The sequence below is a fragment of the Meleagris gallopavo genome, chromosome 7 (genome assembly GCF_905368555.1).
Source record: "Meleagris gallopavo chromosome 7, MGAL_WU_HG_1.1, whole genome shotgun sequence".
Classification (NCBI taxonomy): Eukaryota; Metazoa; Chordata; class Aves; order Galliformes; family Phasianidae; genus Meleagris; species Meleagris gallopavo.
In genome coordinates, this window is record NC_139410.1 from 3,931,125 (window position 1) to 3,948,562 (window position 17,438).

At 41.9% G+C, this 17,438-nt stretch overlaps 3 protein-coding genes across 8 annotated transcripts in view; 1 reads left to right on the forward strand and 2 right to left on the reverse strand.

The window, feature by feature from the left end:
* Positions 1–1,820: 1,820 nt before the first annotated feature.
* On the reverse strand, positions 1,821–9,156 carry NUP35 (nucleoporin 35). Of its 2 annotated transcripts, none has more exons than XM_085228146.1 (9): positions 8,998–9,156; positions 8,465–8,650; positions 7,183–7,310; positions 5,537–5,597; positions 4,851–4,992; positions 4,419–4,488; positions 4,199–4,327; positions 2,698–2,862; positions 1,821–2,384 (listed from the first exon to the last, which is right to left on the reverse strand). In XM_085228146.1, the coding sequence occupies exons 1-9, from the start codon at positions 9,029–9,031 to the stop codon at positions 2,307–2,309; spliced, it is 993 nt and encodes a 330-aa protein (XP_085084272.1). In that variant the 5' UTR covers positions 9,032–9,156; the 3' UTR covers positions 1,821–2,306. The 2 variants fall into 2 exon arrangements, with proteins under 2 accessions (XP_085084272.1, XP_085084271.1); XM_085228145.1 differs by having other exon boundaries at positions 8,480–8,650; positions 8,998–9,046.
* A 163-nt stretch (positions 9,157–9,319) lies between these two features.
* DUSP19 (dual specificity phosphatase 19) lies at positions 9,320–15,807 on the reverse strand. Its single transcript, XM_010713360.4, has 4 exons — positions 15,467–15,807; positions 15,345–15,391; positions 14,049–14,201; positions 9,320–10,602 (listed from the first exon to the last, which is right to left on the reverse strand). The coding sequence occupies exons 1-4, from the start codon at positions 15,684–15,686 to the stop codon at positions 10,381–10,383; spliced, it is 642 nt and encodes a 213-aa protein (XP_010711662.2). The 5' UTR covers positions 15,687–15,807; the 3' UTR covers positions 9,320–10,380.
* An 86-nt stretch (positions 15,808–15,893) lies between these two features.
* Positions 15,894–17,438, forward strand: part of NCKAP1 (NCK associated protein 1) — a 66,965-nt gene continuing 65,420 nt past the window's right edge. For 2 of the 5 annotated variants that reach the window (XM_085228143.1, XM_010713335.4), the window contains exons 1-2: positions 15,894–16,091; positions 17,248–17,334. The gene's annotated coding sequence lies outside the window, so the exon portion shown is untranslated. Of the gene's footprint in view, positions 17,028–17,137; positions 17,335–17,438 lie in introns of those variants that run through there. The other 3 variants (XM_085228141.1, XM_085228140.1, XM_085228142.1) reach the window with 3 other exon arrangements.

Consider the following 17,438-nt stretch of genomic DNA (forward strand, 5'->3'; position numbering starts at 1 on the left):
AAAAAAAAATGAAATACTTGAAAAAATCGTAACAATGCAAAACCATAAAAATCATTTTAAAAATCACAAGAATTCAAAACGTTGTCTTTCCAGATGGAAGAGGGACAAGCCATCTCAAAAGCTACCTGCTCTCTTGATCAACAGTTACCCAAGAGCTGAACTCTGTTCATAGAACAAGACCTCCTGGAAATGATGTTAAGGCACATGCAAGGCAAAGAGGTGATATAAGACAGCCACAAGCACATCATACAACCAACCTGGCGGCCTTCTATGATGGAGTAACAGCATTGGTGGACAAAAGAAGGGCATCTGATGCCACCATCCGGACTTGTGTAAGGCCTTCGACGTGGTTCTACATCACATTCTTATCTTTAAATTGGAGAGATACAGATTTAAAGGCTGAACTATTTGTTGGGTAAAGAACTGGTTGGATGCAGTAAGAGCTATTGTCAACAGATCTCAACCCAGCTGGAGGCTGGTGAAAAGCAGTGCCCCCCGAGATGTCTTGCAACTGGTGCTCCTTAGCATTTTAAGAATGACTGAGACAGTGAGTTAAGTGTATCCTCAACAAGTTTGCAGGCACTAAGCTGAGTAATGCAGTTGATACAACAGAAGAATGGAATGCTGTCCAAAGCAGAACTAATGAGATGCAACAAGGCCAAGCACAAGGTACTGTACACTTAAGTCAAGGCAATCCCAGGTATGTATACAGAGTGAGACAACTCCTTCAGCCCTGCTGATGACTTGAGGATCCTGGTGGACAAAAAGCTGAACATGAGTTAGTCGTGTGCACCTGCAGCCTGGAAGGCAACTGCATCCTGGGCTACATCAAAAGAGGGGCAGCCAGCAGGTCAAGGGAGGCGATCCTCTACTCTGCTCTCATGAGATCCTATCTGGAGTACTGTATCCAGGCCCAGGACCCCCAGTTACAAGACATGGAGCTGTTGGAGCAAGTCCAGAGAAGGCCCACAAAGATCAGCAGCGGGCTGCAGCACTTTTCTTATGAAGAAAAGCTGAAAGTGCTGGCCTTGTTCAGTCTGGAGTAGGCTCCAGGGAGACCTCATTGTGGCCTTACAATATTAGAGAAAGATTATAAACAGGAGGAAGACAGACTTATTACACAGGTGGATAGGGATAGGACAAGAATGATTGGCTTTCAACTAAAAGAGGGTTAATTTAGATTAGATGTTAGGAAAAACTTTTTCAGAGTGGTGATACACTGAAAGAATAGCTGCCAAGAGAAGCTGTGGATGCCCCACCCACTGGAGGTGCCCAGGTTGGATGGGACCCTGTGCAGCCTGACCTAGTGCGTGGCAACCCTGCCCACAGCAGGGCAACTGGAACTGAATGACCGTTAAGGTCCCATCCAACACAAGCCATTCTATGACTCTATAAAACAACTTCAAGGTGGGCTAAGTATCAAATATAAATCATTTCATTCAACCAGTACCGTAGAAGAAATTTCATACAAGTGTCCTGAAACAAAAGTAGCTCTGGTCCCCGATGCTGCATTTTTCTATTCAGCTATTTCAGCTCCACGTTTTGCAGTATAGAAGGCTACAAGCTGATAATTATTATCAAGTGCACTACTGTAAAATACCCATAGAGATAACTTACATACCAATACTTACACTGTGTGTTCTTACTTACAATAAAACTTACAGCATAATTAGTTTTAACAGAGGTTACTTCAGCAAGAGTCAGCAGCATCTGCTCTGCAAACAAGACTTCTAAAACAGTTAGGCAGCATCTACTTCTTCAAGAGTAACACAAACAGTATTTCCTAATAGAACTCATACTTGACTAAAAAACAACCTAGAAAAACTTTACTTAGCTTTATTAATAAAACAGTTAAAAAGTCATTATGACATTTAGAACAGGATGCCAAAGATAATTATAGAACAGCAATGAATCCAAATGAGAAAATTAAAATCACATATATTAAGAACAGTCCCCGTGAGCCTGCTATACATAATGTTCTTCCTGCAAGTAGCCCATCATCTTTACTGGGAAGCAATTCACATGAAGTCATCATAGAAGGACAGTCAGTGCCTGTATTTTTTTCTACAATCATGCAATCAGAGCACAAACAGGAAAAAAAAACCATTTACACTGATACAGTTTTTAAAACCATGTGTATATTGCAATCATTTAAAGTGCAAGCTACATGTCTGCTGAAATCACTGAAGGCATAACAGGTGAGATATCAATTAAAATACTGACACTAGTAGTTATACAACTAACCACTGACGCCAGCAGCAGATTTCCAACCTTGACCAACTTAGTGTGTTACTTCTTGTTGCCAATTACCAGCCGAACACATATTCCATTGCTTTAGATACAATACTTTCATCTTTCTTAGGCGTTTGTCTGTCAGAAACCACCTAGAAAGCAGGGGGAAAAAAAAGGAAGAAAAAAGAATTAGTTCACACAAGAGTTAATGTTAAAAAAAACACTTCTCCTACACATTACTGTATTTTGACAAAATACCTTGAAGTTTCAAAACAAGCCCTCAACCTCTGGAAAAGTAAATAAATTTGTTCAATGATTTTGTAGGCCTATGCACATAAACCACATCTTCACCAGTGATAACAGGAGAAAAAAGGCTAAAGTCATATTAAAGTTAACGTGTGCCCAGTCTCACGCTCTTAACAGAAGATTACACAAAAACACATGCTTCTCTTTCCCTCAAAATACCTGGTAGTCACTAGTGGAAGCTTTGTATGCTGTTGCAAGAGGTCTCATTGTAGAAATCTTTGTAGTATTTGCAGGTTGTACTGGTGTGCCTACAGTTTTTGAAGGTGGAGTGAAAATTGAAGACATTGAGGATGCAGAGCTTCTTTCAAAGTTTTCCATCACGCTCTTAAAAAGAGGATTAAAGTAACGTAAGCCAATACTAAAAAGCACTATTTAAATCTTTAGAAGTTTATCTATAATTGATAAACATTCATATCCTATAGAAAGCAATGATTACACTTAAGTGCCTACTTAATACAGAGTGCAAAAGGTGCATTATGCCACTGAGAACTAGTAGAAGCTCATAGTCTATTGATTGTGTACTAAACATCAGACAAATTTGAAACAGTATGGAGAAGACAAAAAATTGCAAAACTTACAGCAAGCCTCAAGAAGCAACTTTATTCAGTACTGGGAAGCTACAAAAGTAGCTTGACATCTTTATCTCCACAGCCTCTTGCCCCCAAAATACAGATGATTACGGGTGTATTTACTCATATTTTTCAAGTGAGCACTACTCAAAGACACAGTAAGAATTCAAAAGCAACTAAGAGATGGGATGTCTGAGAACTCCTTGTCTTAGATCGTTACGTATCGAGTTATAGGCAACTCAGTCAATGATACCGGGCAGCAAAATAGTAGACAAGGTAAGAAAAGGGACCAGAAGCCCATGAAGCAAAGGGGCACTAAAGTTTGTTTATTTCTGGATTTGAATCTGCATAAGAAATGCTTCAAATTGATAAAACAACAACTAATTTCAAGCTCCATTTTTAGAGCATTATTCTAGACAGGTTTACATTTTAAAGCTTGTATTACTCCTTACTGCCACTTAGGATAAGAAGAGACTGTAAACTATGGAAAAAAAAAATCACTCATTTGCCTGAGTACTGAACTCAATACAAAGTGCTACAGGGGTTAATACTAAGAGCACTGGAAATGTCTAGAAAATAACAGTTTATTAAAAAATTAGTCTCAAAAACAGCCATGTAAAAGTCTTACAAGAACAGGATGTGTGTTCTCATGGTACAAGGATCAGGACTGTGCAACTAACAAATTCATAAGTCTAAGGTGCTACAATAAACTGAGTCAGTCAGGTAAGCAGTCACATAAAAAGGAGGCAAGAGATTCAAGAAACAACTGAGAGCAACAAAAATAATACCTAATATCATTTTGGGAAACATTCATCTCAATCCTCTGATGTTATAACTTGAATTCATACCATGTACAGCGACATAACTCTAGGCATTACAGCTTCCATACCTCAGAGAGTGCTTCCATGCCGATAATCTTCGGCAGCATTTCATCAAATAACTAAGAAAAATTCATATATAATCTAATACATTTTATCTAACTTAACTACATATGCTCTATTACTCAAATAGAAAAAAAGTGAGTAGGGGAAATAAAGAGGAATCCCAAAGGCAGAGTGCTTGTATTTAAAAGAGAGCAGCTGTTAACTTACTTTATCTATACAAGGTTTGACACCAATCATGATGGATTCACCAAAAATTCTTCCGTCTTTGCTTAGGGCTTTTCGGGCTTGAAGCTTAGACTGATATCGAATGTGCATCCAATTTCCTGTGTTGGACATCTGTATACGATTCAATGAAAACTATGAAACTTAGCCTTTTTAAAGAATGAGCCAGAATGTTTTCAGAAATAAGCTTCAGACTAAGACATACCACATGCTTTAATATGTTTCCATACTGAGCAAACTGTAGAAGTATATAGGAGGCAGATGCTTGGGGAAATCTGAAAGACAAGAAAAATTCCCCCAAAAAATGATGAGTTGTATAAGATTCAGTGATAGAATACAACTCTACAAAGGGCTTCTAGAAATCCAGAACAGATCAGTACTTCAATAACATTTTAAAAGGAATAACTTGTACGTATTTTTAATTTGCCATAAATGGAATGGTAGAATGGTGCCTTTCTAACTTACTAATATACAGTTTCAGTTAAGCTTCTTCACTAAGATAGCAGGTATGGGTACCTGTTGTGTTTTCTGAAGGACCTAGGAACATCAGATAATAGCAGTGCCCAAGTGCTACTTGTTTTCATACACTGCCAAGACGTTGCCCACAATTTTTCAAATATTTCAGAAATTCACTTACCCAAATACAGTTACCCACGTGTCGTCAAGTTGATCTTCTGAAGTTAGGGCATCACCCTGAGTATAGAAAGGATCTAGTTGAGCTGGAGACAGAGTAGTCTTTCTAGGCTGCCCAATACTTGCAGGACTGAACATACTGGAAGCTGTTAAGTTAAAATGATACCATTTAACATATTCATTTGCAAGACAAGTCAGAGAAAAAGAAATTCAATATTAAGTATTTCACTTGTACACAGAAGAATTCAGAGGTGGTTTATTTGCAAATAAACATTCGATTGGTCCAAATTTTGTATGTTTTCCAACTAGTTAGCAGGCTTCCTCCTTCACCCCCACACAGCAGACACCAAAGGGAAGCAAGATGCTCAGAATTAAGCTTAGAAGAAGCCGTGTGTTCATACAGAAAACTGGAAGCCTTATCAACACAACCACTCTTCAACCTCAGCAGCTTCACTCAAATACAGACACCTCTAGAGCAAGAGATGCTGAGTGATGAACAAGTGGAGTTGACTCATACTGATAGAATTTCACTCAAAAGGTATTTCCTATTCACATACCTTTCAAAAAGCTAGTTAAAAGAACAGGTGCAGCTCCTTTGCAAATTTGCAAGGAGTTGATGTAGTTTGAACATTATTGTCTATTAAGAAAAGAAGTAAGAAAGTACTTTAAGTATTTTGATGGGACATCTACCTGCTCCAGGAGTTGATGGCATGTTTCCAACCAATGGGCTCTGGGTTAGAGAAAAGCTGCCCTGCATTAAAATACAGAAAGTAAATAATACTTATGGGTACACTCCTCAGATCAGAACAGATCTTTTTCAGGCAAATGTAACCATCAGGCAGCAATATTGTCTGCCTTAAGTTACTTCTAACTTTTTAGATCAATATCAGACATGAACATATCTATATTTCACACATTCCAGCACCCAGCAGATCTCAACTATTACATTTTGGAGTTTCCAACTGGTTACGAAGACTATTTCTGTAAGCCAGCAATTTGCACCACATGCATCTTACGGAAAGGACGTCAGCATGAGATTACCAGCATGAGATATTCATCTTCTAGGAAACACAGAAATCACGGAGCATAGCCCCTACTTGTACTCATCATTACTTTCTTTCCCTCTAAACTACTCAGTGTAACTTCAGTATTTAATTAAGGAAATGAAATGTCAATTTCTTTTTGCTAAAATAATTATTTCCTTCATATGAAGTTCTTAATTTTTGAACAATTAGAGTGTATTTTTATCCTTAGTCATGGCATTTCTTCAAAAGAAGATCAAACAAACTAGAACATCTGCCTAGCAACCTGCATTCCAACTGCTCATTATCTGCTCATTATCATTATTATTATTTTTAAGCAGTAGGGTTCTCCTCCTTGGAAAACTTTTCAGAATAAGCCTCTCAGAAGACAACATTTAATAAAATCTGTTCATTCAGAAAAATGCTTTCTCTTTACATCAAGAGATGTATGTTCATTGAAAAAATATACACTAACACTTGACTGCTCAGTTGAAGTAAGCAGGGAAGTTAACTATCAGCATAACCTTCTAGAAATTTTTACTGTTGTGCATTCAAGATTATCCCCACCTCACTGGCCAAATTTGGATCAGACATTTTACTCAGTATAAATGTCCTCGTATTTTGGTAATACTGTTGCTGTTACCTACTGCAATGCTATAATGGGATGATAATAGCAGGGTGGCAAAGTTTTCCGCTACAACAATTGAGAACCAGCCCAAACGCAGCAGCCATGGGTACATAATGAAGGAAAAGAGCTGCTTACCTTTGGGAAGCCTCAGGTAGGCAGGGATCTCTGATAAGAGTTACCCTCACCTCCACTGCCAACCCTTAAATGAGGTCTGGGAAGGGGTGGATCCTGCTCCAGCCCTTTCCAGTCACTCAGTGCATTGCTTACACCTGAGCTCCCCTAGGTGGGCCCTGCCTTCTCACCAGGTGCTCAATCACTGCTTCAGGCTGCGATTAGTGTTTCCACTACAGCTACTAAAAGGAAAGCATATTTGGACCACATAGTAACATCACAAACTGACAAGAACATGAAAAGCTGTAACAAATCTGAGTTTATCACATACAAAGCACTACAGAGGCATGGTTCATATTTTCTCATTCTTAAAAATCAGAGATAGTTCCATGAGCAAAGCTCTCACAGTACACAAGGACAGGCCCACAAGAAGACTGAAGTATATATTTGCATTATCAGAAGACTCACCAGTCACTTTGCTAACTCAGTTGCATTAACTGTTCTAAAGTACTCACTGAAGTTCTAAGATACTTGACCTTGCCTGTTAAGAAAAAGACAGTACGTAAGCCACTTACTGCTCTTCTTGAAGTTAGTGGTGAAGATCCAAGTCCAGGACTAGCTAATTCATCATATATGCTTCTAACTGGTGGAGCACCACTTTTATCTTTATGTGTAGGGACTACAGGCTGTGGGGGAGAGCCACCTGAAGTTAAAAGGACAGAATGAAAGGAAGCTTGTAACTTTAGCCTGCTGCGAGTTGTTCTTCAGTCAAAGTTAACTATGTGTTTAGCTATGAAATACTTAGTCATTTCATACGCTTACAAAACAGCTGACCAAACTGTTCAACTTTGAACATCTTAGGCAATAAAAACAATGTATTTATCAGAAAAAGTCCCCTTACAGAGCTACCACCTAGAACTCTGAGATCTCTGGATACCAAATACATCCTATATGTACTTATTCTTTTTAAGCAGTTTTGATCCTATCTACATTTTCCCATTCTCAAGCAGATTATTAACATAATTCAACTGTTCCAGACAATCTTCACTAAGACAGAAACACAAAAGCAAAGCATTTAAGACTTTAAGGGCTAAACATACTAAAGAACCACATCAAAGCGTACACAGATATTGCACGTGCCATCACATTTCCGTTGAACAGACTTCTTTCCTTCCCATGAAATTTTACATTAAATATAAAGGTAAGTTCTTGAAAGTATGAACTAGCATGAATTTGGACAAGATGAAATTAGCTAATCTCCTTTATTATTATTTTCATATATTTATATCTGTGTGAATTCTAATATAACATACATTTACACTGACTAAAAAAATGGTAATAAACCTTCGAACAGCTTGTGTGCATTTATCCCAAAGAAAGCAGTTTGACCTAACAGTTCTCACTTACAAAACACACGGCAGCTAAGCCTTACAGAAGTCACTTCCAATCCTCATTGGAGCTTCGGTACTCCTCTCTCAACAGTGTAACACATTCAAGAACTGTCATAACGCATTACTTAAAGCTCTTCTCTAAAAGTTAACAGCCCAAGCTTCAGTGATACTCCTCTAACCACTCATTTTGGCTATTACGTTACTCACCCCTCTTTTTCTATAATTGATATTCTGTGGCTGTAAAAATTCAATGCAATAAAACGCAATTATTTCACGTTTTACAATTTCCTACAAGGTTTCTACTTAAGGGAGGAGTATAAAGCATTCATTAATCGTAAGCCCACACCGAAGAGCTCCAGCCAACCCCACTGAGCACAGACGTGTTGTTATAACACGCTTAGCACAGAACCCGAGCTAAAACAGCAGGACAAACCCAGCCGTGACGCTCAGGACAACTCTCCAGCACCTGAGAAGCGCTGACCTGCGAGCAGAGGAGACCTCACGTCCATGGCGCCCACGGCAGGGCCGCTCAGGGCGCGCGGCTGCGGGGTGACGGGCGCGGGCAGGTCGCCCATCAGGAAACCGGGCAGGAACTGAGCGCCGGCACCCGGTTTCGGGGACGTGGGGGAGCCCAGCGTCATCGGCTCCGCTCCTAGGACAACGAAAAGAAGGAGCAGTGAGAAGGCGTTCCGGCCTGCCCTATAAAAGGAAAACAAGAACGAGCAGCACCACGCCGCTTCCGAGAGCGGTTTCCTTGAAGGGTGTTTCCTACGTGCGAGAAACCCCGCCGAGCCCGGGCTCCCTCCCTCGCCCGCCTCATCGCCGTCCAACCAACTCCGCAGCTGCGGCCCGCACGGCCGCCGCACTTGCCGCGCCCCGCGCCGGTATCTGAGGACGCCGAGCGACCGAGCGGCGCCAAGCGCTGAGGTGCCCCGCGCCGCCCAATGGCTCGGCACGCTGTACGCGCGAGGCAGCGGCGCCAAAAGCGGCGCGGCTCACCTGCGGGAGGCGGATCGATAGCGAAGCCGGCCATGCGGGCGGCGGGAAGAGGCGGCTTCAGCTCCGCCGGGCGCTTTCAAACAGGCCGGAACTTCCTCCCGCCGTCACTTCCGCCGCCGCCATCTTGTGACGTAGGGAGGAGCGGAGCTATGCCCGCCCACTCCGGCAGGGGGCGGTGCCGCAGTGCTCGCCGCGCTAAAGGAGGCGGCTGTGGGGTGGGGCGGGGCGGGGCTGCGGGTCGTGTCCCACAGACACGTCGTAATGCAAACGCAGTGATCGTTTTGCCTCGGAAATGCGGAAATAAAGACCAGGGAATAGTAACCAGATTTCACATATTTTTCATTTAAAACCACAGTTATTCACACACAGCGTTTATTTTGGTGTGTTGTAAGTTAATGTATCCAACCATTTAGAAGAGACACACAGGCCACAAAAATACTGCTATCAACAAAGTCTTTGTCACAGATTCTGTATTTTTTTTCTAAACATGCTATCTTACAACACAACCTAATCTGAGATCTGTCAGCAGGGTGGCAAGAAAAATAAACCGAGTACCTATCCTATGATGTGTGTTCTTTACACTGCGTGGAATGGAGTGAGGGGGCATTGGTGGAGGGGACTGAACCAAAAGAGTTTGAGATAAGAAAAATGTTTGTAACAACCTACCTGCTCCGAAATCATCTAAAAAACCATCAACAGCAGAACCCTGATAGCTTGTTTCCTAGCACTTTGAAAACATCATGCTAGTGTGCTTCCATTTGCTGCCTGATGGGAAACAGGAGAAAGAAGTGAGGCATTAAAGCATCCTATACCTTGTTACTTCCATCAATGGATTATCTGCTTTATTTTTTTAATACATATTTAGTGGCTGGCTAGCCCGTAAAATTCAATAAAATCCTCTTTAGTTTTACCATAGATTTAAGACCCAATAGCAAGGTACTTCCTTATATTAACACCTTATCTAGGTGTTACAACCAGCTAGAACATGTTAAGATTTGGTCTAGCATGAAAGTAAGCAGGCCAACTTTATAATCCCAGTTACCTTTTTATTTCCTCTCCGCATTGCCTGCGTTGTCTGGTGATTCAATAAAAAAAAATCATTCTGTCCCTTTCCTCTCTACAGCAAGAAAAACTTGATCTTTTTTCATTGCTCTAGGAAGAACTTTCTCTTGGGTAAAACATCTGTGAAGTCAGTGGAGTACCATTTGGCCTCTACACCAGATGATGAAAAATGGGAGTGTAAAGGTGAACATAAGAAAAAAAATACATAGAGAAAGATTTTAAAGTGCACCTGTAAAAGAGGACTGCAAAACAAGAGATTAAAGTACATCCAACATCTGGTACTGTATAGTCAGAACAGATTGTTTCACTTCTCCCTTTCCATCAGTCGTGATCATTAATGCTTCCATTTGCCTTTATATTCTGTTCTTGGTACTTGTGAAGCTGCTCCATGAAGCCAGGATTGGGACAAATAGAAGGCCTTGCACTTTTTACCAAGGAGAAGGCTGAAGCAAAACTCAGTCTTTCTGAATTCATCAGAAAACCGATGACAATTGCTGCTGCACGGGAGACTCCTGCATTACAGTGGACCAGGACCACACCATCCTTCGAGAAACAAAAGAAACATTAGTCAGGACGTTCATTAAGTAGATAGAAACAAGAAACTATAGCTGAGAAACTTGATTTACAGTATATTATGATTTAGTAAAAGCTCCTTGCTTAGCTCAAAGCAAATATATACATAAATAAATACCTCCGAATACAGATACGTGAGCCCCAAATTAATATTTTTCTAGCCAAAGCCACTTGATGATTAGCAAATACTTCACACCTAACTAATGTTTCAGAATTAAAAACCATTCTCTGTCCCCTTCTCCAAGTCCCTGCAGTAACTTCCTCATCTAAACACCAAATCATGGACAGCAGGGATACTAAGAGACTTGATCTACTTGGGCACTAACATTAAAATTTATTTTATTTGAAATATGGAAAAGAAATTGACTGTATATTGTTACCAGGTTAAAAACACAGAAAGGCAGCTGTAGTGGCAATGCTAAGTCACGGCCTGAAGCAGTGATTGAGCACCTAGTGGGAAGGCAGGGCCAGACCAGTGGAGCTCAGGTGCATGCAATCTGAGTGACCGGAAGGGCTGGAGCCAGGATCCACCCCTTCCCAGACCTCATTTAAGGGCTGGCAGTGGAAGTGAGGGGATCTTCCTGGAGATCCTCATATACCTGAGGCCTTCTTAAGTTAAGCAGCTTTTTTTTTTTTTTTTTTCTTTCTTTATTGTTGTCTGTTATCATTGGACTCATTCTCATTTGCTGTAGCTAGAGACTTTGCTACCCTACTATTATTGTGGTATTTTCTGTCCTGTTACACCAGCAAACAGCTAGGTATAGTGGCAGATATTAGGATATCCTGTAATTTTATTTACATATTTCTTTCATGCTCTGGAGTTGTTTATTTAAGTTCTGGTTAAGCGGAATTGCACCTAGAAATACAAAAATCAGAGAATATATTATCTGATTTCCAGTAACTTTCCTTTTTGCTTCTGTATGACTAGTACAGTTGCTAGTGGTTGGCACAGCTGGTTCAACTAAGGTCCCTTACCTGGGGATTAGCTATCCATCTGTACTCAACTTCCCAGGAATTCACAAATGTTTCTCCTAGTGGTTAAATTCAAGCTTATCTTATATTACCTACCAAGTCAGTATTTCTCAGCCTGCTTGAATGCTTCCTACACAACCCTTGAGACACCTGAAAGTATCTTTAAAAAGATGTTTAAGTTTCATGTATGCACGAAGGCATCTAGACAACTCAGTGTCGCATAGGCCAGCTTTGCAATGGCCAGGTGTTGTGATAGTGTCATGTTTGTACACCAGGTTCTGGCCTGGTAAAGGCTCAATCCAATCTGCCAAATGATGGTGGTGCTGTTGAAATTGGCATTTTCAGATATCAAACAAAGGTATTGAAACATGACAACACACTGAAGTATGAGGATAGACAAATATATTCTTGATATAAGTAGTCTGCTCTGTCTGTCCTTATCATGCACAAATAATTAAGTGGGCTTTTTACTTAGAAGAAAAAAAAATAATCGAGCTGCAGGAACCTTATAATTTAAGTCACAGACCTGGAAGTTCCAGTTATGTGATGTACTGATGTACAGAGTGTAAAATGATTCCTGCTACAAAAATACTCCAAACTAAATTACAAAATGAAGTATGAATTTGAGTTGTGCTGTCCTTGGCGATACTAATACTACCTTTTTTTCTCCAATGGAAGTCACATCCCCTTCCCCCGTCTGTGTGAAATAGAATCACAGGGTTGGAAGGGACCTCAAGGATTATGAATCTCCAACCCCCCTGCCACATGGAGGGCCACCAACCTTCATGTTTAATACTAGACTAGGCTGGCTAGGGCCCCATCCAACCTGGCCTTGAACACCTCCAGGGATGGATGAGGCATCCACAACCTTTCTGGACATCCTGTTCCAGAGTCTCACCACTCTCTCTGTAAAAAATTTCCCCCTGGTGTCCAACCTAAATCTCCCCTCCCTCAACTTAAAACCATTTTCCCTTGTCCTGCAGTTATCAACCCTTTAAAAGAGTTTATTCCCCTCCTCTTTGTAGGTTTCCTTTAGGTATTGAACTGCTGCAATGAAATGTTTTCATTTACTTGAAAATGACAATTACATTGTCATTTTCATTTACTTTCTCACACTTAATCCAAAGAGGAGACTTGAAAACATGGGCAGTAGTATTAAACCAAATATAACACTGAGCATATATACTTTTTCTTGGTAAAATTTATTGCTAGTTTATACAGAGGTAACTTTAGCACATGATGTTTCACTAGTTTTGCATTAGGTATGAGCGATATGATTGACACTGGTCACCTAGCATGTAACGGAAAATCTGTCTGCTAATTTGCAGCCCAGAGAAAGAGGCGACTGATCATATCAGCATTTGAACCACAATGTCTACAGACTCACACAGTTAACAAGTGTTAGAAAACTTGACCCTGTTAAAAGCAATAACTGTCAGTGACTCACAGTGCAATGCACACCTTTCTTGCTTCTCTAATGTGTTTCTCTTAATTTAACCATGTTCTTGTTACAATATCTTAGATATCTAGACTTTCTCATCAGTGAATATCCCTTGCTCCCCTCCTTAGGAGATGAAACAGCAGTATCTCTTTGTGATCACTTACACAAAAGAGCACTTCCTGATACATCTCATCATAAGGTATTTTAACATTGACTTGATAAAGCAAATGGTATTATGCAGAGAATAATCTGAGGTGGTTTTTAATTACTTACATGCTTCATGAATAGGATAACACCTATTCCATCAATTACCTGATCTTCAGTGCAACTTTTCCATTACAAAATCACTATTACTGATGAGGGGGCAATAAGCAGGAGAACTCCCTAGTTTACAAAATACTAACTGGAACGTAGATATGGAGGCAGAAATCAACCTTGTGGAGTTATGAATGGCAAGTCTCATTTAGGAATGAAGTGGAAACAGTAACAAGAAACCTCCAACAGGTCATTAAGTGATAATGTGTATCACATAGCTTGTAAATGATACATGAGAGAAGGAAAGAACATTGTGTGACACAAAGCAAACTGGGACAAGATTATCTTCTTTTATCTCAAACTGCGTAAATTATGAATATGGTAGAAATAGTCAAATAATGTATAACAATGTCTAGTTGTCAGGTCATAGTGTCAAAGCTACCACTGATATAAATTAAACAGTAAGGCCAAGTTGAACAAATAGGAGTCATCCCTCTTGGTTTTATATGTAGAGCAGCTAAGCAACCCCAAATGCAGGTTGGTCATCCTACTCCCTATGTGATGACTTTTCAGGATTTTATGAGCAGTTAAAATCACTGGTTGGCTTAAAGCTATTAACCTATTCTCTGATAGTTTTGGTACATAACTGTATGTGGATTCATGGCTTTTGACAGAGGCAGCTGTTTAGATTTAAGATAAGGTAATAAATAACCATGCTGTATAGTTATATTGTATAGATATACTGTACCTGGATCTTGGTTTTCTCAATAAACTCAAAACATTCTGGGAAATAGGAGGTGATATCGGTTTCTGGGAGGTCCAAAATAGGTATGGTCTTGTATATGAAGTCATTAAGGAAGGCATTTTGGACTCCATAGGCTACATTTAGAATATGTGTAACCTAAGTTTAAAAGAAAAAAAAAAAAAAAAAAGAATTCTGAAGACAGCAAGCAAAATAAGCAGTAACAAAGGTAAATTCTTTAGACATAAACAAATTGTAACTTCCACAACCACACTGTTCAGCTGTATGTGCTATCTATGGTATGCTTTTCTCCAAGTTCATTCAAGGTCAGGCTGAATCAGGCTCAGAGCAGCCTAATCAAGCTGTAGGTATTCACTGTGGAGGTGTTGGACTGGATGGCCTTTAAGGGGTCCCTTCCAATTCAAATCATTCTATGATTCTATAATACATTGATAGGTGATGGTTAACACCTCAATGCTGAGTATGATGGTGAGGAAGACCTACTCTCTGGAGAAGGTCACTAGCACGAGACCTGTCAGACAATCTGGTCAATGAGCTTTAAAATTCTTGCTACAAACCGTGTGCTTGAAAAGCTCTATTTTTCCTCTCAGGATGATGATGAGGAAATGAAAAGATCTGTGCTTACCCAAACAAGTGGATTGAAGGATTTTCAGCAGAAAAGGTAATTGCCAGCACACAGGTGGAAATTGAGAAGTGGTGGGAGAGCACAGATTATCCAGTAACTCCCCAAATTTCAAGCATGCCCTCACTCATCAGGTTAGCATTTGTGCTGCTCAGGTACCTGCGCTGCTTACGAGAGCATGAGGATCTCTGAGTAAACTACACCGGTGCTTGGCAATAGAGACCAAGTCTGGCCTCCTGCCACCTCTGCTCAAGCCATGGCCAGCTTGGATTGTTTGCATTTACAGAGAACTGATGTTTAGATAGCAACAGCCACCAGAGCAGTATGCTCCCTGTCCTGCAGAACATCCTGAAGGCCTTATTGTCCCTTCACTCTGATGGAGGAAGGTAGAAGCACCAGAGCTGAGGATGGCCTTGGAGCTGCTGCCTTCCCTCTCTCAGCCCCCCAGGCACACACGTCTGGTTCTGCTCAGCTGACATCTGCACGGAGGGCAACGCAGGGAACTGCCGTGTGAAACAGTGACACGTCCCAGCTCCTCGCCGAGCCCTCAGACACGCAGCTGCGACGTTGCCACTTCCCTTAACGCCGCTCGAAAATATTTCAGTCTCGAAGAACAAAACCCGCGCCAAATCAGCATGCCAGACGCGCTGCGGCGTTACCTTATGCTTCCTGAGGGTCTCCAGATCGTGAGCGGCATCCTGCGACCCTGAGGAGAGAGCAACCCGTCGCACGGCGCGCCCCGCGGCGCCGAGAGGCCCCGCCGCCCGCCTCGCTCACTCACCCAGCAGCAGCCAGGGCCGCGCGGCGCCGACCTGCAGGTCGCAGCTCAGGTCCCGCACGAAGCCGCCGCCTGGCACCGCCTCCGCCTCCTCCTCCACCTGCAGGCAGGCGCCCCGCCACGTCTCGATGACCCTCCGGCCCGTCAGCGTCGTTACCCGCGTGCGCTGCTTCCGCAGGTTGGCCCTAGAGAAACTCCTGATCTCCTGGGCGAGGGAGTGCATGGCACGGCCGCTCGGCTGCCCGCTGCCGCCTGGCCCCGTGCGCGGGGCGGCCCCGCCGGCTGCCGGCCCGCTGAGGGCGGCGCTTGAGCGCGCAACCGCGCGGCGGGCTCGGCCCTGAGGGGGCGGGCGGTGGAAGGGGTGCTGCCCGTCCTGCCGCGCTCAGGGAGGCGGGCGCTGTTAAATGCACTCCTTTTCTCGGTGACATTCTCCTTGTCTGTTCGTGGGATAAAGGCTGGTTAGTTACTACGGCTCACCGTGACCTCTGATGTTAATATACCCCTAAATATCCGTGTGATGGCTCTGAAAGGATCCTACCCCAGAACCAGCTACAGAACCGAGCCGAGCGTTGTAGCTCCAGTAAGGAAGCCGACAAGTGCAGAAGATAGTGCTGGGAGCTGCAGCGCTGTGAGTTATTTTGGGCTATGCCGGAGGCGATTTTCTCACAGGAGTTCGGTTATAAAATGAGGTTCATCTGAGAAAGGCAGAATGCTGCTGTGTTTGGGGAAGCAAGAGTCAAAACCAGGAGATAAAGCCAAGGAGAAGGGTCAGAGTACGGACAGGAGCACAGAGCATAGGTCAGGATAACAGAAGTGCTGACAGAGGGCTAAATGTAACTTGTAGCAATCCTTTTCTGTGACCAAAAGTACTTTCCAAATACAAGTGTGAGATCTTGTAATATCCTGCACGACAGAAATGTATTTAATAGCCTCCTTGAAAGTGAGCTGTGGCTTACAGTTGTTACTTTAATATAATAATGACTTAAAAGTTTTATGTTTTCTCCAAGGCCTGGCAGATAATTTCGATGAAATGGGTCAGCTGAAAGGGGGGTAAGTAAGGAATCACATGCTGTTTCACAGCATGTTATTTTAAGGTGCATTGGTTTGCTACAGCTGTCCTTGAGAAACAGTGGAAGACCAAGAGCTGCAGAGTATCCTGCAAGAATGTAAAGAGCCTCTTCTGTCAGGCAGCCTGGCAAGGTCTGAGCAAAATTTGCTGGCACTTCAGACTCAGAAGCCTGCTTCTGGAGGAGCAGGGCTCTAGGATTTGCCTTATAATTGACTTCTGCACTGCACAAGTACAGGGTGTGTTGTGTGAGAGTTTGCAAGACTAAACTCTGACAGATATGTAAGGCTCCTACGACTAAAAGATGATAATACAGTTAATACGATTATGTATTGTTCTTTGGCACCTGAGAAAGACTCTGCAATACAAGTGAACGCGAAGAAGCTGGTTTCAGAGGAGCAGATCCAACTTTTGCCAGGAATGTTTGTCGTTGCCGTAACTACCCTAACCACCGGGGGTCACTGCTGGACACGAAATCTGTACTGTTACCTGTGAAATGCAAGTATTCTACATAGATTCATTGAGGAATTGATATGATATTAATTACTGTGTCAGTGTGATAAGCACACTGAACGCTCAGAAGCCTAGCTATTAACAAACACTTTTTGTTTTTTGTCATGCAGGCATATACATGTTGCTGTCTAGTTAATACTGTATATTACATGATAGAAGAAAAGATTGTGAGATTGGAGTTTTAAACTGGGATCTCATTTCACAGGTGAACACTTTTCCTATCTTTGAGAAACGTGCAAGAAAACTTCTCTAAAGATATGGCAGGAGTTGGATGCTGTCTCCCTGTTGTTGTGTGAGTGTATTTATGGTATTGCTGAATCTTCAATTCTTGAATAAGCTCTCTATCAATGCATTGGCAGTAGAGCTTTAAGCTGCCTTTAAGTTCATAGTTCTTCT

Coding starts and splice junctions, on each gene's coding strand:
- NUP35 (XM_085228146.1), bottom strand. CDS start 9,031: ATGGCCGGCTTCGCTATCGATCCGCCTCCCGCAG. Junction 8,651..8,997: donor TATCGATCCGCCTCCCGCAG/GTGAGCCGCGCC, acceptor TCGTTGTCCTAG/GAGCGGAGCCGATGACGCTG. Junction 7,311..8,464: donor CGCAGGTCAGCGCTTCTCAG/GTGCTGGAGAGT, acceptor TTTTAACTTCAG/GTGGCTCTCCCCCACAGCCT.
- DUSP19 (XM_010713360.4), bottom strand. CDS start 15,686: ATGCACTCCCTCGCCCAGGAGATCAGGAGTTTCTCTAGGGCCAACCTG. Junction 15,392..15,466: donor GCGGCCCTGGCTGCTGCTGG/GTGAGTGAGCGA, acceptor CTCTCTCCTCAG/GGTCGCAGGATGCCGCTCAC. Junction 10,603..14,048: donor TTGAGAAAACCAAGATCCAG/GTACAGTATATC, acceptor TGTTTCTCGAAG/GATGGTGTGGTCCTGGTCCA.